Source organism: Peromyscus leucopus, chromosome 7, assembly GCF_004664715.2.
Source record: "Peromyscus leucopus breed LL Stock chromosome 7, UCI_PerLeu_2.1, whole genome shotgun sequence".
NCBI lineage: Eukaryota > Metazoa > Chordata > Mammalia > Rodentia > Cricetidae > Peromyscus > Peromyscus leucopus.
In genome coordinates this window covers 11475047-11500665 of record NC_051069.1, presented here as the reverse complement: position 1 = coordinate 11500665, position 25619 = coordinate 11475047, and the positions used below count along the sequence as shown (strand labels likewise).

At 52.5% G+C, this 25619-nt stretch overlaps 1 protein-coding gene across 12 annotated transcripts in view; it reads left to right on the top strand.

The window, feature by feature from the left end:
• Positions 1-25619, top strand: part of Tle3 (TLE family member 3, transcriptional corepressor) — a 47982-nt gene that overhangs the window by 8573 nt on the left and 13790 nt on the right. For 4 of the 12 annotated variants that reach the window (XM_028867283.2, XM_028867263.2, XM_028867271.2 and 1 more), the window contains exons 5-8: positions 13298-13360; positions 14836-14910; positions 22095-22299; positions 23709-23725. In XM_028867283.2, the coding sequence (XP_028723116.1) occupies positions 13298-13360; positions 14836-14910; positions 22095-22299; positions 23709-23725 (360 nt within the window). Of the gene's footprint in view, positions 1-13297; positions 13361-14835; positions 14941-22094; positions 22300-23708; positions 23726-25619 lie in introns of all 12 variants that reach the window. The other 8 variants (XM_028867246.2, XM_028867241.2, XM_028867245.2 and 5 more) reach the window with 3 other exon arrangements.

The window sequence follows — 25619 nt, the reverse complement described above, 5'->3', positions numbered from 1 at the left end:
CAAAGGCCTCTCCACCCTCACAGTCACCACGACTCAGTGGCTCCCTCCGTCCCCATATGGCTCTCCGGGGCCTGGCTCCGGTCCATCTGGCGTGGGGTGGGGGTGGGGTGCCTGGGGCGTCTGCGGCCGCCCCTGTGTCTGCCTCCCCACCATCATGCTCTGGTTTGAACTCTATGCCCCAAAGTGGCATTGTCTCCTTTCTCATACTGGTAATTCTGTAATGACTGGGTATGACCTGCCCCTCCCCCATATTTAATTCTCATCAGCCCGGCTCTCCACGTTGCTATTAATGATAGCAGCCAGCAAAATAGCTTTCAACATGCCATTGACAGTCTGGCTTAAGAGCGCTCTTGAAGTAGTGCTAGACAGCTGAAAGCACCCATAATTGTGTACCAGAGTGAGAACTGCATGCTCAAGGGCCTTGTTTTTATATGCTTAAAGGGACAATATCTTGTTTTCAACAAATGCTCTCTGAGACACATCCAAGATGCTTTCTTCCTTTCTCTTGTACCTCTCCTCCTCCTGGCTCCTTCTCTTTTTCGGGCCCTTGAGAATAAAGGCCCCCCTCCAGTTGGGGCTAAGAGAACTTAGGGAGAGGAATGACCTGCCCTGAGAGCAGTGAGATAGATATTGGGCTTGTTTAAGGCATCTTTCACTCCAGACCCAAAACTGTGGGTCCGCTTTTCCCTGCTGACATCAGGGCCTCAAGTTTCTCAAGGAGGGAGCGGGGAGTCTCAGTTCTGGTTGGCACAGAGTTTTCAAATTCTTTTGTTGGCTGGGCATGTTATATGACAGCCAGAGACTGGGGGGGTTCGGGCTACTGAGCAATGGCTGAATGCAGACGCTGCCGTGACAGGACATGGAGAACAGTCTGTGGGAGCCAAGCTTCACTGCCTGGTCAGATTTCAGGAGGCCCCTTCCTACTGAAGAGCTCTGGGGTCTAAGGGGCCTGTTTGGAAACCAGGATTGTAGGTGGTGTGGGGCTGGTATTCTTAATTGAAAGGCTGTACCAAGCTTGAGGAAAGCCAGAGGAGATCTCTGGTAACTTTAGAGAGTTTACTGAACAGAGAGCCCCCTGCCTCCTTTCTCTTCACCTCAGCCACCCTGTGAGTGAGGGTGCAGTGAGAACCCAGTGCCTAGTTGTGGGAAGGGTAGGGGTGAGGCCAGAGAGGCGGGGAAGCCTGGAGTTTAGCTGTAGGTGGTCCTCACGGCTCTCCATAACCAAGTCTCTCCATAGCCAAGCTCTCTCCGCAAAAGGTAGGCGCCTGGGTCCCTTTCCTTTAGCCATTCTTTTTTTTTTTTAAATTAAATTTAACTTTATTTTATGTGCATTGGTGTGAGGGTATCAGATCCCCTGGAACTGGAGTTAAAGACAGTCATGAGCTGCCATGTGGGTGCTGGGAATTGAATCCCGGTCCTCTGGAAGAGCAGTCAGTGCTCTTAACCTCTTAATCGCTGAGCCATCTCTCCAGCCCTTCCTTTACCCACTCTTGAGTGATGGTCCAAAGGTCTGAGACAGCTACTACCTCTTTGCATATGGACACAAAAACTGGTGATCTTGCAAATGTCATAGACGAGAGTAATGTAGCCACTTCAGACTCCTGCAGCGCTTGATCGCAAAGCAGATGAGGCGTTTTCATCTGAAGTACTGGGCTGTTGGCTTCCGGAGCAAGAGTATGAGATGCCTATAGACCTGGGTGTGGAGATGACCTGTATGTGTCTGGAGAGGGGGCCGCCTCTCAGTGTGGGTGTAGAGGGGTGGAGATGTGGAGCAGTAGGTCTGTGAGGGACGGGGTCGTTTTGTGTTGGCTGAGCCTTGGTGCCTCCCTGGTAGTCAGGAGACAGGGCAGTTTGTAGGAGACTCAGGCAGAAGGATGCTGCTGCAGTCCAGAGTTCTCCTCCTGCTCATGTGCTGATCATCCAGGGCGTTCTCGGGTCCCCAAGGCCTAGGGGCTCTAAAGGTGGTGATTGTAAAGGGGGTGGTTAGTGCCCTGCACCTTGATTGGAAAGTATTTTCTGTTTGTTTTTCATTATATCCCATACCAGGTCAAAAGCGGAAGAGAGGGGAGGTGCAGGAGAAGAAGAGGTGATAGAGCTGAGGTGTGGTCAGGAATGAGGAAGGGCCAGGCGACCCTGCTCTGTCTGGGCTGAAGGAAAGCATGAGGCCTGCCTTACTGTGGCTTTGGTGGCGGGGCTCCTAGGGCTTGGCCTTTGTGTCTCTTGCCTTTCCATCCGCTCTTAGGCTTGGGTTGGTTGCTTGTAATTCTGAGAAAGACTCTGACGCTGCTAAGCATGTTTAATTTATATTGGAAGGCTCCATCTCCCCTCAGGTGGAGACACAAACTCAGCCAGCGTTCTTCCCCTTGGTCCTGTCTCAAGGGACTGTGCAGTACACCTTGGGTTAGGGCGAACACCTCCTTCTGGTTGACTGATGGCTTTGGACTCCACCCAGGCCGGCAGCGGGGTGAGGGAGAAGGGAGGCCGAGGCAAGGCCGCCTCCACTCCCCGAGACATTAAGGTCTTGCTTGACTCAGGCTCTGAAACTGAGGTCGCTGGTCAGATGAGCAGCACACACTTGCTTAGGGAGCTAGTGGAAGAGGAGGGTGGCTTAGTGCAGACCAGTGTGCAGGGAGTGGCGTCAGCCCTCACCTTGGATTCGAGTGGGCATCGTGCCCTCACCCTCACCCTGGCCTCCGAGTGGAGAGGGACGGGCAGTGAGATGCAGGTGACCCATGGTCTGGGATGTGGGGCTGGGTGACCAGCATGGTAGAGTTGGATGGCAGCGGGGTGGAAGGATGTTCTGGGGTCACGCAGGTACCTTGGCCCGTCTCAGGCACCACTGCTGTTTTTCCTAGCAGAGCCCCTTCCTTTGGTTTCTCTCCAGGACAAGACCTGCAGCTTTGCCTTGGAGAAGTCCCGGGGGGGGGCGGGCAGTCTGGTGGAATGGAGGTTAGAGCAGCTCCCCCCTCTGCCTGTCAGGGATCTCACACATTATCCCACAGGAAGTGAAGAGCTTCCTTGAGCCAGAGTCACCCTCAGCTGCCCTTCTCTGCTGCCACAGTCCTCCTGTGGTGGATTTGACTCTAGTTCCCCCCCCCTTCATGCCCTGGGGTGGAGGGGGGAAGAGGACATCCTGCAGCCTTTAGCTCCCCCTTCCCTTGCTGTTTCACCAAATTCTTACCCTGCTTCTTCTCCAGAGACCCCTTCTTTGCAGACCCCTTGAACGCCTATCTTGAAAGCCCAGGGACATTTCCCAGGCCTACAAGGTTGGGGCAGGATTTCTGACGAGCCTGTCTTTACATGGGTGACTCGGCGAGGGTGTCTGTAGATGTGGAGTGTTTTGCATGGAGTCCAGGACCTCTAGAGGCAGAGAACCAGGAGCATGGGGAGTGGGGGGTGGGATTCTCCGGATTCCCTGCTGTGGGTGATTGAAAGTTGATCAGCCAGTAGCCAGGCAGGAAGTATAGGCGGGACAAAGAGAGAGAAGTCTGGGAGGTGGAAGGCTGAGTCAGGAGACGCTGCCAGCCACCGCCACGACCAGCTACGTGTAAGGTACCGGTAAGCCATGAGCCACATGGCAAGGTATAGATTTATGGAAATGGGTTAATTTAAGATATAAGAACAGCTAGCAAGAAGCCTGAGCCATTAATATAAGCATCTGAGTGATTATTTTGTAAGTGGGCTGAGGGACTGCGGGGGGCTTGGCGAGACCCGGAGAGAAACGCCAGCTACAATTCCCCTCTCTAGAGTGGGGCTTTAGAGTGGGTCTCTGTCCCTTGATCTGTGCCCCACCAGCGTGACTCTGGGCAGCTGCTTGACCTCTGTGAGCTGCTGTGAGTGCGAGCATATGTAATCCTACCTGCGGGAGGAGCAGGGTTGTCCAGAGTCTTCACAGTGTGGAAGTGCTTGTGTATCTTCACTGCCCAACGTGGTCGCCGTTTGCTGCAATGACTGCCGAGCAGTTGACATGTGGCTCCGTGGTGGCTGAGGAACTGAGCTTTAGATGCTGTTTAAATCCATCTAGGCCCTGTGTGGCACGTGGCTTTCTGTGTGGCACGTGGCTTTCTGGACATTGCGGGTTTTGGGGAGAGAGTCATGGGGTTTATGGGAAGGGATGTCCAGGGTGCACACAGACAGGGTGTTCTCACAGTGGGACAGATAGAACCTCAAAATTTCCAGGACCCCAGAGAGGAAGGAGCATGAAGAGGAGAGGAAGGGGCCAGGGTCCCTAGACTTTCTTGGGCCCATTTCATGTTGTTGCCTAGGCACCCTGCATCCCAACCCTGCAGTATATGTGAACCATCCCAAGCATCATGTAGCAGGTGCACTGCTGTTTGAAGGGGCGGGATGACTTGTGTGTGGTCTCAAGGGTGGACCCATAGGCAGGGTCAGGTCGGGAAACCACATCTATTTGACCTGGGCCGTATCGTGATCCCCACCAAAGAACCACTTCGGGCTTTGGTTCCAGTGCTGAGAAGTCTTTGTGGTAAAATGCATGCACTGGGGTCTCTTCAGTCTCCCCCGGGCTCTAACCCACCCTTGGTCGTCTGTAGCACTGTTGAGTGGTCCTGACACGTTTCCTGACATTGATGATTGTCCCCTCCTCTGAGGGCCAGAACCAGCACTGGTTGAGAGGACCCTTGGTGTAAGGGAAGAATCAGGTTCTTAGAGCTGGGAGACTCAGTCACTTCTGCCTTGGTCTGTGGAGAGTAACCCCTTGCCCTCTCGAGACCACCTCATATACCTCATCTGTGAAGTGGGCGGTTTTCTGTCTGAGAAGATCAGTTAAGAGAGTGAGCAGATGGTGAGACCAGCGCCCCAACTTAATTTCCATGGCCTGTAAAATGCCTCAACGTACTTGAGGAAAGGAGACCCGTTGACCCTCTGAATTTTAATTTAAGGAGGGGATGTGCTCCAGGCTTGTGAGCTGTAATAGAATAGGGCTCTGTTTCTGCCTACTCAGTCTGCTGCATACCACCTCGATTTTCCCTTCGTGCTACCCCCGTTTCCCAGAGAGCCCCTGTCCTCAAAATGTCAAAGCAGTTGGTTTCATTTGTAGCCCTGACCTGGTGAGGAGACCCCCAAAATTTAATGAGCTGCCTCAGCAAGGGTAATGTGACTTTTACAGCCTGTTGAGGGGCAAGGGGGAGATTTGCATAATGCTCCAAGGGGGGATTAGGTGGCTGGGGGTTGCCATGGCAACCCTACAGGGATGAATTGAGAATTTTTCCTCCTCACAGGAGTTGGCCAATGGAGTCTGGGAAGGTGGGGGAGGGAACAGGGGGTTATCCGAGGGGAGGCGGAGGAAAGGGGAGGGGGGCTCCTGGGATGAGTGGGCAGCTTGGGGGAAGGTGTAATCTGAAAAGCTCCCTCTGTTCTGTCCATACAAGCGAGCTCTTTGAGAGCTGTCTCCCTTCGTAGGGGGCGGGAGGCAAGCAGTTTAATGTGTTTGGGAACCAAGAAATTAAAGTGAACAAATATTTAAAGATTATTGGATCTTGTTAACAGGAAGCTGGGTAGATGGAAAGGGAGAGTGAGAGAAATGAAAGTCTTAGAGCTCTGGGGGGTGGGGTGGGGACGTGGGCTGTCATCTGGGCTCAGTTCCGCCTTCCGATGTGCAGTGCCTCCATGGCCCGGGGGGTGCTCCTGTGCTTGGCCCCTGGGCCTACCAGAGAGCCCTCGGTGTGTTATGCCCCTGCCCACACCTCCTCCACGCTGCAGAAGCAGGCCCAGTGCAAGGACAGCCCTCCGGGACCAGGGTGCAGGCTCCAGACTGGGTTGCAGTTCCTTCCCACTCGGCCCCTCCCCCTCTCGCTTGCCTGGCATGTCGGCTTCTTACAAGAACGAGGAAGGCTAATTTCTGTCAGGGAAGTGCCTCGAAGGGTCATGTCACCACTCAGAAACCCCAGGCTCTGGGAAGCCCGTGTGATTTCCTTCCTCTGAGGGGAAGGGCACAGGGGCTGGTGCATGAGGCGTCCACCCCAGGCTAGCCTGCCATTCTGGCCCTGTATAAGACAAAGGTCTTCCGGGGTCATGTGGAGGCCCAGGCCCTTCCTCGTACTCAGTCTTCCTAGCATAAAGACCCCAGCAGGCTTCTTCAGAGGGCGTAAATATTTAATGGTGTTGTAGTTATATATAATTTAATCAATATGTCAGTGCTAAGAGAGCCTTTAAAGAGGCTCACCTATCACCAAGCAATCTGTGAGGTAAACCCCCCCCCCCCTTTCTCTCTGCCCCAGAAGCGGCAAGCATCATCTCCCAGGCTGCTAAGTGGATCATTTATCCCTTTCTCGCTCCTCAGCAGGGGCTGTGGCATGGAGGGAATGGGGCCTGGGAACACCACCCTGGCTTTTGTTAGCTGCCTTGCCCCTCCCCCTCCCCTGATTGTCCTTCCTTTGTTGATAAATACCACCTGGCTCAACCCGTGGAGAAACCGCCTAGCCAAGGGTATCGGCTTAGTCAATAATTGAGGGGCTATTAATTTAGAAGTGCCTAGGAAATACAAGGGATATGTCAAGTCAAGATTGCCCAGCCACTTTGTTCTGGAATCTTCTAATCCTTGGTTGCTGGGTGGTTATGAAGCCTGGCCCAGAGTCAGTTCCGTCTTCACACAGCTCCCACCCCAGACTCCTCTCTGTTTAATGCACGATGAAGCAGGTTCTCTTTAGTTACCCAGAGAACTAGGTAAAACTTGGGGAATCCCAGAGCTGATCTGATGCCCCGCCTCGGATGCAGGAGTCTAGAGGATTAACAGGACTGGGCTTTCCAGAGATCACATCGGCAGGCCAGACACAGTTGGGACGGAAATCATTGGTTCTGTGTGGCTTTGCTCGCACTTCAGGTAGGCAGGCGTCTGTTCCTTGTCTTTCTCCCATGTATCTGCAAATGGGTGTCTAGACTCACATCGTGACTGTCCGGACACTGTCCTGATCTCTAAGGAAGACACCCTTATTTTAGAGGTCTCACCAGGAGCCTGGCTGGGCTGGACAGTCCTTTGCCCACCCCGCAGTCGTGGTGCTACATCCCAGTAAATAAATGAGAGTTTTGATGAAGGAGTGGTTCTTTGCACACCTCAACATCTGTCCAGGAGGTCCTTAGAGAGGTGTCATCACTGCTTGTATCAGTCGGTGTCCCGTTGGTGTCACAGAACACCTTGACCAAAGCAACGGAACGGGGCTGGGAGATGTCTGAGTTGGTAAAACACCTGCTCTGCAGACATGAGGTCCTGAGTTCAGATCCTAACACCTGCCAAAGTGCTTCTGTGGTTCCAGCTGGGGGAAAGGGACAGAGACAGGCTGACCCCCTAAAGTTCACTGGCCAGCTGGCGTGGCCAAATTGATGAGTTCAAGGTTCAGTGAGAGAGACCCTGTCTCAAAAAATCAGGTGAATGATCAGGGAAGACACCTCCAAGTTGACCTCTGGACTGCATGTACACACGCACGTGCCTACACATGCACGTGCACACAGCATGCACGCGCATGAAGCCAGTTACAGAAGGAAGGAAGGGTTTATCTTGGTTCATAGAATGAGGGTACAGTTGGTCGTGGGGGTGGGGATGGGGCACGGCGGTAGGGGGCATCTGGTCCTATTCTTTCTGCAACAGGAAGGCGAGTGCTGGCGTCCTGCTTGCTTTCCCCTCTTGCCATAGTTCAGGACCCCAGCTCACGGGATAGCATAGGCACCGGCCTGCATGTAGGCTCAGCCTTTCTACCGCCTCATCCCCACCCAGAGTCGCCCACTGGCATGTGCAGAGTTTGTCTCCTAGGGGATCCCAGAGCCTGTCAGGTTGATCATACTGGCCATCATGTTTGTCTTGCTTAAGCCTCTAGGGCAGTTGTATGCAGTGGGAGTGTTGGACAGAACGAAAAGCTCCTGGGAAGATAGGATGCCAGGGCCCAGCCCTAGCCAGCACCACAGCGGGCCCGCCCACTGTCCAGTGCTCACTCATCCAGCTGTCAGGGTGTGGCTTGGTCCAGCCCCACTGCTCTTTCATTTAGGCATCTGTGTGGCGCTCTGTTTCGCCGAGCTGTCTGAGGAGGTGGGAAGTTGGGGGTCACACAGCAAGTCAGGCCATTCAGAAGCGTGTGGCGGTCTAAAGTCTGACTCTGGCCCCCGGGACCTAAAGGAGCCGCCTGGTCTGCCCTTGCCTTTCCCAGGTAAAATGAAAGCCTGGAGAAGAGAAGTGGTTGGCCTAAACTGGCTGGAGACATCCGGGAGTAGGACGCGGGGCCATTTCTTCCAGCTTTAGAGATTCCGGTGCTCCTTAACATGGTGGGTCTCTCCCCGCACCTTGTGTCTTGTCTGGCTGAGGGGAAATGAAACGCGCTCTCAGAGTCCGCCGGTTCGGGCGAGCAGGCAGTTTACAGCTAACTAGCAGTGAGGCGGCAGTCCAGTGGAGTGACTGTCAGAGACACTGTGCTCTGTGTCTAGCGTGGTCAGTTAGAGGAGGCAAACGGGCCAAAGACTGCCGTGGTCGCGCTGGAGGCCAGCCGCTGCAGCATGTGAGGGCTGGGGGTGAGGACCAAGCGTTGACCCCCTCCTCTCGTCAACTCAGTGTCGTAGATCAAGGGTCAGGGATGGTCTGACGTTGGAGCAGATGCAGTAGCAGACCGCTCTTCCAGACACGCACTTACAGGGTGTTCAAGTATCCCAGCTTTCGGCCAGCCGTCCAGAGGTCTTGCTTTAATAAAGGAGAGCAGCGTCAAGCAGGCGCTCCAAAGGCGCCGGGAACAGCTTGCTCCTTGGGAAATTACACTTGCCCCCCACTATCTTGTTTTCTGTCGTTTATTTGCCTAACAATCTCAACAGAGACTCGGGGCAGATGTTCCTCCCCAGCGCCCAGTTGGTAGCGCAGACTCTGAAAGGGACCCAGGCCCTGCCTTCCCTGACTGCGTCTGTCTGTATCTCAGAGATTAGTAACAGTGTCTTTCCACGGGCAGCGCCGCCACCTTTGAACCGTACATAAAAAGCACCTTGAAAGGCCAGAGCAGCCTCCCCAGACACCTCTCGCTAGAATGTTCAAAGCTAGCCACCCTCCCCTCCCGCCACCTCGCAGGTGCTTGCGTCTGAAGATGTGGCTCCCAGGCAGAGATGCCTTGTGTTCCCAGGAGGTGGGCAGGATGGGTCGGGCTGGCCGGACCCCAGCTGCCACGCTGGTAACAGATTGTGCCTGAGCGCCGGGAGTTTTCTAGCCCACACTCTAGCTCCAGCTTGTGGTGTGTGACCTGCCCTAATTGTTGAAATCACACGTCTAGATTCTTGTCCCCCTTTTTTTTTTGGAGCGAGTGCTTAGAGGTTGTTTGAGTTGGATCAAATGCTGTTTGGACAGCTGTGGTAATCAGAAATGCTGTCAATCATTAGCCTCGACGGTCGATTTTCTTTCAAAAACATTTCTCTGAGCTGTCTCAGCCTACTGAAATTTGGCTTCCTGGCCGGAAGTCATTTAGTGGAGTAGCTTAATTGCTGCGTGTCAGTTTCCCCATCTGGAAAATAGAAGTTGTTGGTAGGTGCCTTCCGGCGGGGCTGTGACAGTTGACATGTACACAGCGTGCTGGTGGCAGTCGGCTTGGTCAGTGTTTCCCTGTTACTCAAGAGTGGTTCTGTCTGGGCAGCTCGTTCCCCTTCCTCTAGCACATGGTTCTCAACTCCCTAACGCCGCGACCCTTTAATACAGTTCTTCATGTTGTGACCCCCCAACCGTAAAATTATCTTCATTGCCACTTGATAGGTGTAATTTTGCTACTGTTGTGAATCATAATGTAAAGATCTGATACGCAGGATATCTGACATGGGACCCCTGTGAAAGGGTTGTTCGTATCCCCCCCCCCAGAGGGGGTCATGACCCACAGGTTGAGAACCACTGCGCTAACATGGACCCTCCCAAGAAATTGGTAAAGAGCTTTTATACCCATCTCTGGGCTCGTTGGAGTACCGAGCAGCCTGGGTACAAGATGGGGAAGGCCGAGTCTGTGCTTCTCTGTGGAGAGCGGACAAAGAAAGGCGTAGTAGCCGACTGCTCGTGCTGTGAGGCAGGACAGGAAACGGAAGCAAACGCAAGCCCCAGACGGGGAAGCCTGGTGGTTATACAAGTTCTCCAGGTGTATTCCAGATGCATGCCCCGCCCCCCCAGTGCTCCTGGTGACTTGTCTCAATCCTTCCTGCCAGCCAGCGGCCTCTCTATCACGCTTGTGCTTGGGTGTCAGTACCACGGGCCTCTAGAGGTTCTTGTCTCTGGAGTTGTCCTATGAAGAGCTTAGTCAGTGTTTGTGGAAGATGGATGGAATAGGAGGACCAGTGACATGGAGTGACAGCTTAGTCTCGGCCACCCACAGGGCTCCTGAGCAATCCAGCTTTGGTCACTTGGTGGCCAGGATTCCAGGCCTTGACTTGAACATGGCTGTGCAAAATCCCAGGGGATTCCCTCCCCTGCCCCACTTCTTAAAATTTTATTTCATGTGCATTGGTGTTTTGCCTGCATGTGTGTCTGTGTGAGGGTGTCGGATCTCCTGGAACTGGAGTTACAGACAGTTGTGAGCTGCCATTTGAGTGCTGAGGATTGAACCCGGGTCCTCTGGAAGAGCAGCTGGTACTCTTAACCACTGAGCCATCTCTCCAGCCCCAGATCCCTTTTCTTAACGACAGGAGACTGGGCTTTGGACCTGGCAAGGTGTGAGAAGTTTCCTGTAGGAAACTGGTGGTCACAAGCTTGCTACAGGTGTGGAGAAGAGGAAGGCCAACTCCGTTTAATTTTCTCTAACGGCCAAGACCCTGACCCTTAACCTTCTTTAGAGGATGTAAGTTCTGAAACCATTGTGAGCTCTAGTAGGTCAAATGGCTGGCAGGGGTCAGAGTCGGCCTCTGCCTTCCTGCCTGTGTACGTGGGGAATTGATGGGGCAACAAGAGAGCCAGGGAACTGGCTTGTGGTTGGCCTGGCTAGGCGTATACTTTCACCCTGTTGGTAAAGAGCTTGAGCCACTGCCCCCCCCACCCCCCTTCCACTGGTCTGTCAACACTTTGCCCACCACAGCCCCTCCCACAGATGCTGCTCACATCAGGAATCCTGGCCACAGACACTCTACAACATGAAGTCTACACACAACAAACAACAACACACACACACACACACAGGGAGGCTGGGGAGATAGCTCGGTCACTAATGCCCAGGACTAGGCTTTGCAGAGTCAGGAGGATCGGAGGAGCTCTTTGGCTTGCCAGCCTAGCTGAAGTGCGGAGCTCCAGATTCAGTAAGAGATCTGTCTCAAGACATAAGATGGAAGGTAAAGAGAAAGACGCTCATGTCAGGCTCTGACCTGCACATGCACAGACAGCGTGCATGTACCACACAGACACACCAGGAAAGAGAATAAATACTAGTAATGTTACTCTTTGGCCAGGTTATTTATTGAGCGCGGACTGTTTTCCAGACCCACAGATTTATTGAGCGTGTACTGTTTTCCTGTCACTGCCACCCTGGGTGTTTGAGGCAAGAGTCCTTGGGCCGGTGCGCCGCCTCAACAGCTGGGCTGCTGTTTGCTCTTGATAGGTCCTCCCATCCTTCACTAGCACATAGGACATGAGCAAATTCCTTCTCTGTTGGTTAAGAGTGAGAACCAGGCTAGCTCGTTGATTTTAGAACTCTGGCTCTCACCTGTATTTCATCCCCCTTCCCTACTCATTGTGGACGAAGAGCAAGTGAGAAGGGCCCTGGTTTGGGGGTATGCTGCTTCCTGTTTATGTGGTCTAATTGAGGCTATACAAAGTGACCCTCCAAGGGTCATTGTGGCATGAATGGCAGACATCTCTGGAAAGAGGCCAGAGTCAAGCTGCAGTTAAGACTCTTGCAATATACAAAGCAGCCCAGTGGAACGAACAATTTATGACCAGCAAGGCTGAGAAACCTTGGGGTGTGACGTCCTTGTTGCTCTCTGCCACCATTGTGCAAATGTGGGTCCCACCAGCTCTCATCTGGAATGCTACTTGCCCCTACCCAAGAAAGCTTGGAAATTGGGGATCATGCTAATGCAGTTGGTCTGGAGTCTGAAGGACAGGCCTTCACAGTAAAGAATTGTTCTGCTACAAATGTCCGGAGCAGTGCCTGCTGGGACATCTGGCCCTATTCCTGAGGAGACCCAAGTATTCCATCATGGCCCTGTCTCCACCCAGGAATGTGCACTATGGTGGACAGGTTCTCTGGGTCAGATTGCCTGGCCTTTGTAGTCATAGGACACAGGGCTGCCAAAGCCCATTAGGCTCTTGTCAGGTTCTGTTCTCTCCACAAACCGGAGACTTTTTTTTTTTTTTTTTTTTTAGTTCCCAGAGGTGGAAAGGGAGCTGGCCCCAGGAATTCCCCAAGGCCAGCTTCTGTTGGTGAGGCTTCAGAGGGCATTGTTTAACTGAGGCACACTAGATTTCGCATGCAGAATCATCTGACATGCAGATGATCACAGGATTTTAAAAGGCTGTTGTCATGGTTTTGTCTGAAAGATCGCTGCGTGCTGACGAAAGCTTTGAAGGCTGCTCTGAGACCTTAGTCCTGGCTGCTCAGGATTCAGACAAGATAAGAAAGCCAATTCCAAGAGTCTTCTGTCAGCGTCCCAGGCCTTCCTGTCGGGCTCAGTTAACCATTTAGCAGCACTCTTGATCTGAGATCTGAGTCACACATAGTCCCGCCGGAAGCGCTTGGTATTCTAAACATGGGCTTTGCTGGGAGGCTGGGGGGGACAGAGAAGTAATCTGCTGTTCTGTGACCAGCCCGTATGAGGGTATAAGGAACCACTGGGTTCCATTCTTAGACTAGGCCGTGAGAACTGAAGACTCACTGCTGTGTTTTCTCACTGTTCTGCAAGGGTTAGAAGGATGGTGGAAGCAGAAGATGAGGGAGCCCCACGTACCACCACATGTGAGGCTGGTTCTGGGAGAGCCTTTCACTCCGTGATGCCCAGGGGCTCTCATGCCTTTGACCTCTCCAGTTTGGAGCGTCATTGGGCAGAGTGGTTCTTTCAACACTAGATTTCAGTTTTGTCATGTGTTTTCTGGAATGTGGAATGGTTTTTGTTTTTGATATAATAGGGATTCTCCATAGAGGATGTCCCTTATGACCCACCTAGCATAGGCTACCTCCTCTATGAACTGGGCGCGTTCTAAAATGTGATCATGGAGCCCATTGTAAGGGCTGCAGTGGGCAGGAGTGCGTGCGTGCGTGCGTGCGTGCGTGCGTGCGTGCGCGCGTGACACATACTACTTTGACTTGTCTGTTTCAGTGACTTGATTCATTTGTGGTCTCTGTTTTCCTTGCAGACAGAGATTGCAAAGAGACTGAACACAATTTTAGCCCAGATCATGCCTTTCCTGTCCCAAGAGGTAAGACCTTCTTCTGTTTCCTCCTCCTCTGCCCAGGCACAGTGTGGCCAGGTCTCCCTACATCCCGAACTCAGCCCTGTCTATCATACTGATCCAGCTGATAAGATTAACAAGCCTTCTTCAGCCCATCAGGGGGCGGGGTCACATCACAGGGACCATGTGCTCCTTTTTCAATGGGAGAATGGTCCTCTGCCACACCTGAGTCCAAAGAGGAGGGTCTTGGTCTTCATCTGCAGCAGTGATGAGCACTATGACCAATGTCCTACCCACACATCCTCACTGGCCTCTGCTTTCCTGGGAATAGTTCCTGTACCTGGTTCCAGTAGGGCTGGTTGGTTGGTGGTGGCAAAGGTCAGACCCTGTGTGGGGTGCTGGCTCCCCAGGTGCAAAGTACCCTCTCCAGAGGAATGACATGCAAGTCTTGTCACTTGACCCTTGAGAGAACCCCTACTGGAGGCGAGGGCTGGACTCTGGAGCCTTGTGAGGGAAGGATCTCCAAAGAGGCTCCAGAGGTATGGGGGCGACTGGTGGGTTGACCTCCCTGGCCCGTTTCTGTCCTGTCTGATCCCAGCACAAGCAGGGCCAGGATCCACCCTCCATTCCCCTTGGTAGCTGGGACTGTATTAAGCTCCCTGGTGGAGTTCTGAATCTGAGATGGTGACCAGGTTCTGACTAAATAAATAGAAGAATTAGCTATGGCGGTGCCTTGGGTCCCCAGTAAGGGAGGTGACATTGTGTGTGGCTGGTGCTACCTCAGGGCTCTAGGGAATGTGTGGAACTTAATTTTTAATAATAGAGTTTAGTTTTTCGAGAACAGATTTAGGTTTGGCAAGCTTGAGCGGAAAGTACAAAGGTTTCCCATAGCCTCCCCACACCAGGGTGGAGTATTGGTTAGAATTTCGAGTCCACACCAGCACATCCTTGCCTTCAGAAGTCCTGAGACCCTCTTAGAGTTTCTTCAGGCATTTTCTCTTCATTTTTCTAGCTAGACTCTTGGCTTTCCCTTTTGGTAGCCAAAGATCAGACTCACGTCTCTTCTCAGGCCTTTGAATGTAAATCCCCCATGTTCTGTTTCAGTCACCACTAGCCACTACAGGTGCAAGTCCTGAAACTGGATGTCCTGTGTGATTACAGTAATGGTACCATGCCTAGAAAATAATCCCTCCAATATGTAACATGCAGCTGATGTTCATATTGCATAGAATAAAGGTTTCCCTGTATGTGAGGTTGAGGAGGTCGTGGAGCAGTAGCCATCTGTGGTACTCATGTCTGCTTTCCTTAGAAAGCCCTACATTGTCACAGAAAAGACTGATAGAGGAAAGTGACATCATTTAGACCCTCATCCCTGCATCCTGGGCCTGTTGAGTGGGTCTCTTTCTGTCTTCTCCGGGAAAGGGTCCTAGAGGCTCCCGGTGCCCAGTGATGGGGAGGACATTGAAGAGGGCCACACCTGATGATACTTTATTTCCCCCCAGCATCAGCAGCAAGTGGCGCAGGCAGTGGAACGCGCCAAGCAGGTCACCATGACGGAGCTGAACGCCATCATCGGGGTACGTGGACTCCCCAATCTGCCTCTCACCGTGTGTATAGCCTTTTATTCCTCTCATTTACCATGACCAGAGATGAACTCTGACCTTAGGTGCTCTCAAAGAATGGCAGCCCCATGACCCACAGCTTCCCTCGGCAGCTGAGGGCTTGGATCCGTCGGGCTCTTTTCACAGTGGCTTCACCATTTATCTCCTAGTCCCCAACCTAAAGAAATCCCAGACACATCTCGAGTCTACCTGTAATGTCATTAGCTTCCACATCCCCTGGCGTCTCGTGCCTCTGACTTGCAGAAGGTACTGATCAGTGCCTGGCTGCCACCTCCCCTCCCCGCTCCCCAAGGCTGGGCTGCCCTTCTTTGGCCTCCTGGGGTCAGAACCATCTCTGCTGTTTATTTATGTGCACGGTGCTGTGACAGTCGTGGGGTTGGGGTCTTGCTGCTCCATGCGCTGGGCTGCATGGCTGAGCACTCTTCAGACGTCCTTTTGAATATCCGCTGTACGCCTGGGTGGAACCTGGATGAGGCCTTTGCAAAGGCGGTTCAGTGGGTTTCTCCTGGGTGTTAGTTCCTGTGGGAGCTGCTGGGGGCCGAGGAGGGCTTAAGCCTGCTTTGCTTCTTGGCGGTGCTGAGGGGAAAGTCAACCCTGCCTGCTGTGTGGGAAGAGCCAAGAGGCTGGGTGCTAGGAAGCAGCACCCTAGGGAGAGAAGCCATGATGCTTTAAAGCTTGAAGTATCTTCTGTGATCATCTAGCCCAGGGTTCAGAAATACTTTAGAAAGTTTATTCTCTGGTAATTTCATCGTTCGTAGTGGGGTGAACAGGATCAAACTACACTATACGTACGAAAGTATCCTTTTACATTTATCATTGAACTCGTGTGTGGTCATACGTGTCACAGCATGTGTGTTGGCTGTCAAAGGATGATACACAGGAGCCAGTTCTCTCCTTCCACTGTGTGGGACCCCATAATCAAACTCCGGTTGTCAGGATTGACAGGAGGCGGTTTCACCCGCTGGACCACCTCACTGCCCTCCCCCGATGTCTACTTGTGTCTTCCCACTTCCTCTGAACCCCTTCTTCCCAAAAGTCCCCCTTTTACTGAGAAGGATGTGGAGGTGGGGTGGGGTGTAATTTACTGGAACACAGAACCCATGGTCTGGGTTGAAATTTCGAACCTGAGAATTCTTTGTTGCCCTGTGCATTTTTCGATACTCAGCAACAACCTTGCTCTGTACCCCCTGAGTGTGATAGCAACCCCTCCCCGCCATACACACACACACACACACACACACACACACACACACACACTTATGCACCCAAAATGTCTCCAGATGGACAAAAGGGCCTCTGGTTGTAAACCACTGACTTGGTCCAATGCCGTTATTTCACAGAGATTTAGCCATCAAGCCAACCTGAGAGCGGGCTCTTTCTGTCTGCCTCGAGCATCCCTGTGCACGGCCTGGGTCCTGCAGGGGTGGTACAGGGAGTGTAGGTGGGATAAGCCCCCGGATGTCTTCAGAAGTCTCTCTCGTCCAACTCCTGTTCCTCATTCCCTTCCAGTCCTCTCCTTAGGGTCTCCAGGCGAGTTCTTCCACCAGTCTCTAGGGGCTACAGTCGACTTCCTTCCCCTCTCCCTCCTCTTTGGAATTAAAATCCACATATGAAAATACCTTTATATATATATATATATATATATATATATATATATATATATGAAGCAAATAGTAAAATTGGGAAGCAGCACCATTGGATTGGCTCCAGTTCCTTTAAGTAGCGTTTAGGAAGCTACAAGTTAGGTCAAGGCAGCCCTAGGCAGATATTGGAATTCAATTAAAGCCCACGAGTGGGGCCTGTGACCCCCATTTTCAAGGTAATTGCTTCTTGGGCTCCGAGTGAATGCGGCCATCGCCCTGTCATTAGGCAGGCAGCCGGCTAATCGCTACGCGCCTGACAGAGCCTCACGAGGCGGGAATTGCCAACAGCTGGGGCAAGCCGGTACTGGGGAGCTGTGCTTGACTGCCCTCCAGCGAGGGCTTGTTTCTTTCCTCCTTAGAAGGGAGCCACCCTGCTAAGATAAGGACGCGGGCAGGGGCATGCCTCCAGTCTGAGATTGCCTCACCTAGAAAGGACTAGGAGGGTCTCTAGTGGCGCACCTGGCTCCAGTCAGCGGATCGTGGCCTCCTGGCGCGGAGTTGGAGTCTGAAGTCCTCATTTAGCTGGGCTTCTAGCAATATCTGGAGCATGGATGCAGCCAGAAGCGTATCCCAGGGTTGCGGTCTCCCAGGGGTCTTCCTCTAAGATCTGACAGGACACACCCAAGATTCAGAAGGTATGTGTGGAGAGCAGAAAGGACGGACAGGTGGAGGGACTTTGGCTGCTGGCCAAACCTTCCTCAGCTCCCATTTGGTCCCTAGGGCACTCAAATCCCCTTGGGGAAGGTGGGCCTAGAGATGGAGTCTCTTCCAGAACTTGCTTCATGCAAGGTTCTGTGGTGGACCCGAGGCCTTGGCACCGGAGGTGGTGGGCTGCTTGGTCTGGACTGCCGAGAGAATTATTTAGGGGATGTATGTGAAATGTTGACTTGATATTTTTCTTAAGAGGAGGAGGGAGTTTGGAGTTGTAGCTTGTCCCAGACTATGCAAGGTCTGTCTTCACTCCAGGAGGTGACAGTGAGGTGACAGGCTGAGCAGGACTCAGGTTGTAGAAGTTTAGAAGGGACAGAATGGTGGAGAGGCCGCCTTAGCATCAGCTTCTGTGAACCCAGAGGCTGAGGTGAAGCAGAGGAATGCCGAGTTAGGAATCCTGGCTCAGACTGCTGCTGCATAGTGGATGGAGTTAGTTGGCCTTCATGGCTGTCCCCTGTCTCTAAAGTGGATATAGCAAAGATCCTTGTGACCTTTAAAAACTACCGCCAAGCCCAAAAGCTCTAAAGCTCTGGGGAGCCTTGGGTACCCACTGAGCTGGGTGCAAGACCTGCTCTGCCTCATCCTCAGGGGTAGAGGGGAATCCTGTTATCTGGACCCTCTCTGCTTCCTCTGGTGCAGCTCTCGGCCTGTTTGGCTCTGGAATTGAAGCGGTTAGACAACTCCCCTAAGTTTGACTCAAATTATGAACCTCAGAACCGAAGCGTCTAATCAGCTAGCAGAAGCATGAAGCGTGAGGTGTGTAATCCGGTTACACATGCTCTTCAAGCAAGATCTCCCAGCAGCCTCTGCTTCCAGCCGCACCTGCCAATCCCAGACCATGGGATGGAGTGTCCAGGAACCACGGCGGGGACATGAGCTCTGATGTGTCAAGGATGGAGAAGTGGATGTTCAGGAGTGTGCTTGGTTCTGTGTTTCTCAGCCCTCTGGGGGTTAAGGGCGGAAGGTCGAATCACTCACTTCCTTTCTTCTCACAATGGAGAAGTGCCAGTATTAGGAAGAACAGTAAAAAGTGGAGGCAGGTGGCCTCAGACCTCGCCGTTGATGACATTTCTCGACCATTGAGAAAGCTTCAGCTGAAAGCCGCGTGACCCTCTCACTCAGACTAAACCGGTTTTTTTGAGTACTTTGTGCTTTGAAGCTGGAGGACAGGATACAAAGGATAGACACAGCCTGAGGGTGGCTGCATCCTGCTTGCCTGCCCAGGGAAGTGACTGGTCGTGCTTCTACCTACCTAAGAGTCAGATCATTGCCAGCTGTTCCTGGCCCCACCAAGGAGAAAACTTGGCTTCATTCTGTATTGTCACCAAGACCACTGCTGGCAGACCCTTCACCCAGAGATCGCTGCCGTCCACATGCATCCATTCCTACCTTGTGGCAGAACTTACAGCTTGGCTCTTCCGTCACTGTCTGCAGTCTTCTGGGCCAGCCCCATGGTACCATCAGACCACCCCGAGGAGACCGTGGGGTGTTTGTGGCTGTCTAGAGCCAGCTGCTCTTCTTGACTTGGTTGCAGAGGATGCTCCTTGCTGAGACACCGAGGACACCATGGTCTTATCTGAGGAGCTGCCATCTTTTGTTGGGAGTTTCTGCTGGGGATTTATCTGTGGATATTGTCTGCCCCGCTGACACTGCTGTTCCAGCTTCCTCTCACTGGGCCTCCAAGGCTGCATCAGCCACATTTGGATAAGGCTCTCGGCTGACTGTTTCCCTAGCTCTCTGCTGCTCACCTTCTCCAACATTCCCCGTACCCAGAATGTGGGTAGAGGGATGTGCCAGGACTGGTGGAGGTGCTGGATGGGTAATGCGATGGCCCAGTCTTCCTGAAGCTCCTAAGTTGCTTAAAGGCGACGGTGATGGTTGTACCTCTTTGAGAAGGTTGCTTGCACTCAGTTGCTTAAAGGTGACAGTGATGGTTGTACGTACCTCTTTACGAAGGTTGCTTGCACTCCAACATTGCTTTTCCATGGAATAATGCGAGTTCTGCACAACCCAGGAGTGAGCTTCACTCTGGCGTCTATTTTGTAAGAAAATGGGGCCCAGAGAGGTCTGATGGCTTGTCCAGGGACTCATCGCTGATAGATGGAGCTGGCAATCCACCTCCAGCTGCTCCGCCTGAACCCAGGATCTGAGTTCTCCAAACTGGAAAAGGACGTTTCCTCTGACCAGAAGAGTGAGAAGGCAGTCTGTTTTGACTGGGCAGAGTGGAGTAGGGGAAGAGACCTTACTGGGAAGGAGGAGAGTCCAGGTGTCCGGACGCATCTTTGGAAGACCCCGTGTCTTCGATTAATCTACACAGTCTTGCATGTCTGTGGCCAGCCACGCCCCCTTTTGTCTCTTTAAGGCATCTTGTTTTACTAGTTCTGCACTGTGCGTTGTGGATTATGGACTCAAGTCCTTGCTTTCTGGGGTTTTGTTAAGTAATTATCACCAGCAGAATTACAGGACTTCCCAACAAGAGGTTTAAAACCAACGGGGCCCCAGTGGAGAGTCTTTGTAACGTTATCTCGATAAAGATAATGTGTGGTCCAGCCATACCATGGAATGCTAAATAGTCATCCAAAAGGAAAGGCATTAGGTTTTTTGTTGTTGTTGTTGTTGTTGTTTTTTTTTTTTTCCTTAGAACACTTTTTAAATCGGGTCATATAACAGTATGGTCAGCAAGGGCTCGTGTGTGGAGAATCACATGGAAAGCTGTAGATCTGAAAAATCTGGATTCCAGACAAGCTGACAGTGGCTTGGGAGGGCAGGATGAATGGGGAACTTAAAAAGAAAAAAACTTTTAAATCTTAAAAGCCATTTTTTTTTTTTACCATGAGTATGTGTTATTTTTGTAAAGATCCTGAAAATTCATTTTCTTTAAAAGGGAAGGTGGGGGAAGCTGTGTTTAGCCCCTCTGTGAGAGTTCAGTCTTACCGAGAGGGCTGGAGGTCTGCCTGGCACACCTGTGAGTCTGTTCCAAGAGCTCCCTAAAGGTCCGCTGTGTCGCTAGTAGACCTGGAGTCACATCACACGTAAGGCCAGTGGCCACCGAATGCTTGCACAGGTGCCTAGCAGTGGCGGTCATCTCAGGTCGTCTGGGGTTCAGGGCAATGTCTGTGGGTGCCCAATCCTACAAATAGAGCTAAGGAATGGAGCCTCTGGGGCCAGAAGCGTAAGGCTGCCACAGCAGGCTTGACGTGGAGGTAGCGCTAGGTCAGCAGTTTGAGGGGAGCTTTTAATGCATGGAAACTTTTAATCCTTGAGCAAACATCTGTAAGGATTCCCCGGGCCCTGCTGACTTTGAGAACTGCTGTTTCACAGTGACAGGTACACACTCCCTCAGCCAGGTGGGACGGCTTGGCTTATTACGTCATTGCCATGCATCTCCCTTACCTCCTCCCTCTTGCTTTGAAGTTCTTTGGAACGCTCTGTAGATGATGTTAGTGGTTGACAGATAAAGAGTTCAAATCCCATTTAGGACTCATGGGACTTGGGCTGCCCACTCCAGTGCCCCTGGATCCATCAGTTTGGTGTCTGTAAAATGGGCAGAACCCTTTCTCAACTGGGTGACTGTCAGAATCACGGGATCTATCTGGATAATGCCCAGGGATTTACATATGCACATACAGGTGGCCTTAGTCAAGAAGAATGATGTGTGCATGGGTGAGGACAAGCATGCCCAAGGCCCCAGCCAGTCCCAAGCAATATTTCCGTCTCTGAGAAATGCTTGAAACCATATAACCTATCCCACAATGCCAGTGGTTCTTGGCATAGTCTCATGAATAAGGGAGCATTCTATCTTGGCTGCTGGGGGAGCATGGAAACCTCTGAGCTAGGAGCTTGGGCTTGGGGGCAAAATGAGATGGGGAGCCTTGAGACTGGCAGTGGGAAGAGGGGTCAGACCTCAGAGTCCCGGGGTTAGGTGTGGTGAGGAATGGGAAAATGGCAGTTGTTGTGTGGGGCTGGGAATGCAGAGGTTGTTAGAACAGTGGGAGAGCCCTGTGGAAGTGCCGGGGACTGCCATGAAGCCCACCAGGCAGTGGCCGCGTGCCCAAGCTCCCATTACCCTACCGTAGCCCCCTGCAGTAGGCACTGCCTCCCCTGCTTGTGCAGAGGAGGAAATTTGAGGCTCAGGGAGTTGATTCCCTGCCTCAGCCATGCAGAGAGTAAGCACCAGAACCAGGACGTGGCTCCTGACCTATCTGGTTTCAAAGGCTCTGCTCTTCCCGGGTCTGTGGTTGTGTGTTCTCTCCTCTGATGGCCGAGGACATCAGCTCTCATATCACCAGCCCTGGTACTTCTCTGCTCTGGCCTACCCTGCCCCCACTCTCCCAGCCTTTGGGCCTCTTCAGAATCACAGAGGCGTTGCCCAGGTTCCAGCTGTGGGTGGGAGGCGCTGGCTGCTGATGTTAAAAGGCATGTATGCATGAGCTATGAGCTTAAAAATGGATTCCTCTCAATTGAAAGGAAGCCCTAGTGACCGTGTGGGTTTTAAATGCATGCATTATTTATCTTGGGCTTGGAAACGGGCATGGGAAACTGTCCTGAAACTGGAGCTGGGGGATGACGATGGAAGACATAAATCTTCTACGTTGCAGTCCATTAACAGATTTTGTTTGGCAAGATGAGCATGTGGGCTGAGGGGGCAAGTGTGGGGCTGGGGGGCGGGGGGGGGGCCGCAAGTTTCCCTGTCGCTTATCAGTGGAGGAGCAAGAGGGAGGGGCAGAGGTGACCCATCCTCTGCCCTGCCTGATCTGTCATGGCTTACCACCAACTTCATTGCAGCAGCAACAACTCCAGGCACAGCACCTCTCCCATGCCACGCATGGTCCCCCGGTCCAGCTGCCACCCCACCCATCAGGCCTCCAACCTCCTGGGATCCCCCCAGTGACAGGAAGCAGCTCCGGGCTGCTGGCCCTTGGTGCCCTGGGCAGCCAAGCCCACTTGGCGGTGAAGGATGAGAAGAACCACCATGAACTGGATCACAGAGGTGTGGCTCTGGGTGGGCTGGTGGGGGCAGGGTGGGCTGGGGCTGGGCAGCACACTGCACATGGACATGGCAGGCGCTGTCACCTAGTGTCTGGAGTTAGATGAGACTTGGGTCAGTGACCCGCCCTGGAAGGCAGTCTTAATTTATCCAGAACAGCCCCCGTCTTCCCAATAGCACCCTGCCTGTTCTTTAGGGCCAGCCCAGCATGTCCTTCTGGATGCTTTGGTGATTGGATGGGGGCATTTGTTTCCAGAAGCGCTTGAGTCGGGGCCCCAGTGTAGACGTATGTCGCTGTCTTCCTCTGTCTTGTGAGGTTCCTAGCAGTGCAGAAGCCTTAAAAGAGGCACACAGTTAGCACTCAAGCACTGCTGGGGGTGTTGCTCAGTAGGTAGGGTACTTGCCCAGCAGGGCCTGAGCCCTGAGTTCATTCCTTGGCACCCTATAAACTAGGGGTGGAAGTGCATGGCTGTAAACCCAGCACTGGGAGATGGAGGCAGCATGCAGAAGTTTATGGTAATTCTCAGCTGTGTAGTGAGTTCAGGGTCCAGCCCTGGGTATTTGGGACCCTGCCCCAGGCTAGTGAGTGGAGCATCTTAAAGTGCAGGTCTCAGCAATACTCCAGCGGAGGGGTGAGTAGGAAGATGAGGCTCCTCCAGGGACAGCACTGTTAGGGTTCAGGAGGACATCAAGTTCAAAAGCACCTGGTCCCATGCAGTCCCTTAATAAAGTCGCCAGCTTAGACGTTTGTTTGGCTTTTAGGTATTTACTGGGCCACACGGCCAACATCTTCCCAACTCCCAGGGACTTTGGGGGAGGAGTCACCTAGTCCACGCTGTATCCTAGGAACCAGAGGCCACCTGTTTTGTCCCCTTTGGGCAGAGGAGGAGAGGACCATGGGAGCTGCTGCTTTGCTGGACTGGTGTAACCAGAGGCCTAAGAGTGTGGGGGCATTTTGGCAAAGAAATGGAGAATGGTGTTAAAACTAACCAGTAAAAGTCACTCCTAAATTCCATTGAATTTTTTTTTTTTTGAAGCGGTAACCTTCCCAGTTTCTGCTTGTAATTCCAGAAAGTTCAGTGACCAACAAGCCAGGTTCCTCAGACACGTCAGGGAGAAGAGGGCTGATGGCCTCGCAGGCCATTCTGGGGACTGGTGGAGGGGACTGCTGGAATTAGAATTGGGATGCGTGGTTTCCAAACTGAGAACTGTCACCCAGGGACATAGGGTAGGTCCTTGGGTGACAGGTCTAGCATCAGGCTAACCAGTGAGAGGTGGCTTTAGCAAATCACAAGTTAGCTGAGTTGAGAGTGACCTTTTACCTGTTTTTTTTTTTTTTTTTTTTTTCCTTCGTTTTTCCCGTTTCCTTGGGGGTCCTGACCCTCCTCCTGTCCTGACCTTCCGCCCCACAGAGAGAGAGTCCAGCGCGGTAAGTGTGGGTGCTCTGGATCTTGGTGTGGGGGTGGGTACGGGAGGAGGGTGGGCCTGCCTGGGGGCTCGTTCCTAGAACTAGAGGCCTGGCAAGTAGCCCGTGCTGCCCACGGCTAACCCCAGAGTCCCCCATTCTGCTCCGTGAGTGGAAGCTGGGGGTTTTTAATCATTTGTTTCTGTGTGCCCAAAGCTGGAAGACCTGGCTTCAGGGCTGGTGTGTGGGTGACAGTGTCTCCATTACAGAGGCAGTGCTGGGGTAGGAGTTGCTGTCCTCTGTTGAAAGTGACCTTCTGTTAGGGAAGCCTGTCATCTCCAGGTGGTAGGCGCTTGCCTGAGTGAGCTCTGACTCCCCCTTACAGAAGTGGTCAGCTGGTGGCCTCAGCCTTGCATCTTCCAAGGGGCTTGTTGGAGTCATTGGGCTGAGCCGAGGACTCCAAACCCTGGTGTGTTCCCATGTCTCTTAGGCCACGGTTCATCCACCCTGTAGGTTGGATGCTTGCTGCCAGCATTATCCTGAATCCTCCTTCCTTCAGATGCCTGAGGTTTCTCTCTGCTCTGCACTTTTACTCAGTTTAAGAAAGTGCTAGCAAGCAGGCATTAAGGCCAGGCCGCCTGCGTGTCTGCCAGCTCAGAGATTTGCTGTAAATCTTTCTGATCACACTGAGGCTCCGAGGTTCTGTTTCAAGTGAATAAGCCCTCTGAATAAGCGCAGTGGAGTCTGGATAAAAAAAAAAAAAAATCCTCCAGCGATTAGCAAAGCTATTTTATTCCTCATCGCCATGCTCATATCCGGGACCATCTAATCTGCTAGGATGGCTTTGGTTATTACCTCATGTTAAGTAGGACTTGGAATGTCAGACTGTTAACTAGCTATCCAGGCAGCAGCCTCCTCAGGAAGCTCCCTCACCCTGACCTGTCTTCCTTTCCCACCCCTGCCTCCACCCAGACTGTTTTCATACCTCTTGTTAGTATGAGTCGGCTGTCTCCTCTCGCCCTGCCTGCATGCTCAGAAATCCAGGTCCCCCCTTGGGCTCAGGAATGGCTAGGCACAGAAGAAAGGAATGATTAAAGCTGAAAATCCATTTTGATTGCTTTGGTGTTGATCCTTAAATAGTGGCTTTTTTTTTTTTTTTTTTTTTTTTTTTTTTTTTTTTTTTTTTTTTTTTTTTTTTTTTTTTTGAGAGGCAGTTTGCCTACATAGAAGGCTGGATCATGTGTGCATCCATCCGTGTGGTGTCTGCCCCCCACCCCCACCCCCAGTCCAGTCTCAGCCTTATGAGATGTTGGGTAGTGTCCTCCGTTACCTTATGCATACCATGGGAGTTACCTTGCTCAGAGAGCCTCTCGGCTTTGATAGGAAGACTTCTTATAACAGGCCTCTTTACTTGGCCAGCCTTCTCCAGGAAGTGGGTAGTTGAAGCCCGACACCCTCCTCTTCATACCTATTCGCTTTTGGCCTTCTTCCCTATTGAAAGCTTTCTGCTACAAACTCGGAGAGACCCCAAGCTCTCAGTCCTTTGCCCCATAATGCTCCCTGGCATCTGATCTGGGCGACTCCAACACAGGGACTGGAGAATGAACTGGAATGAATCCCATGCCATCCTAGGGCTGGGCAGCTCAGAGTGGGTCCTAGTGTGTGTAGGGGGTGGGGTGGGGACTGTGTCCTCACCGCCATGGTGTTGGATGGTGGAGATTGAAATAATCAGCCTTAGGAAAGCAGGTTGTCAACAGCCGAGGCCTCCGGCAGGAAGGACAAGGTTGTGTCAAGAGGGGAGGGGGCCGGGTGGACAGGCTGGAAGCTGTCCCAGAGGGGTTAGTCTGGAGTCCAATTAGAGGTAGCTTCATTCATATTTCCTTGCCTAGCTGAAGCAATAAAAAATACTTAGTTTTTT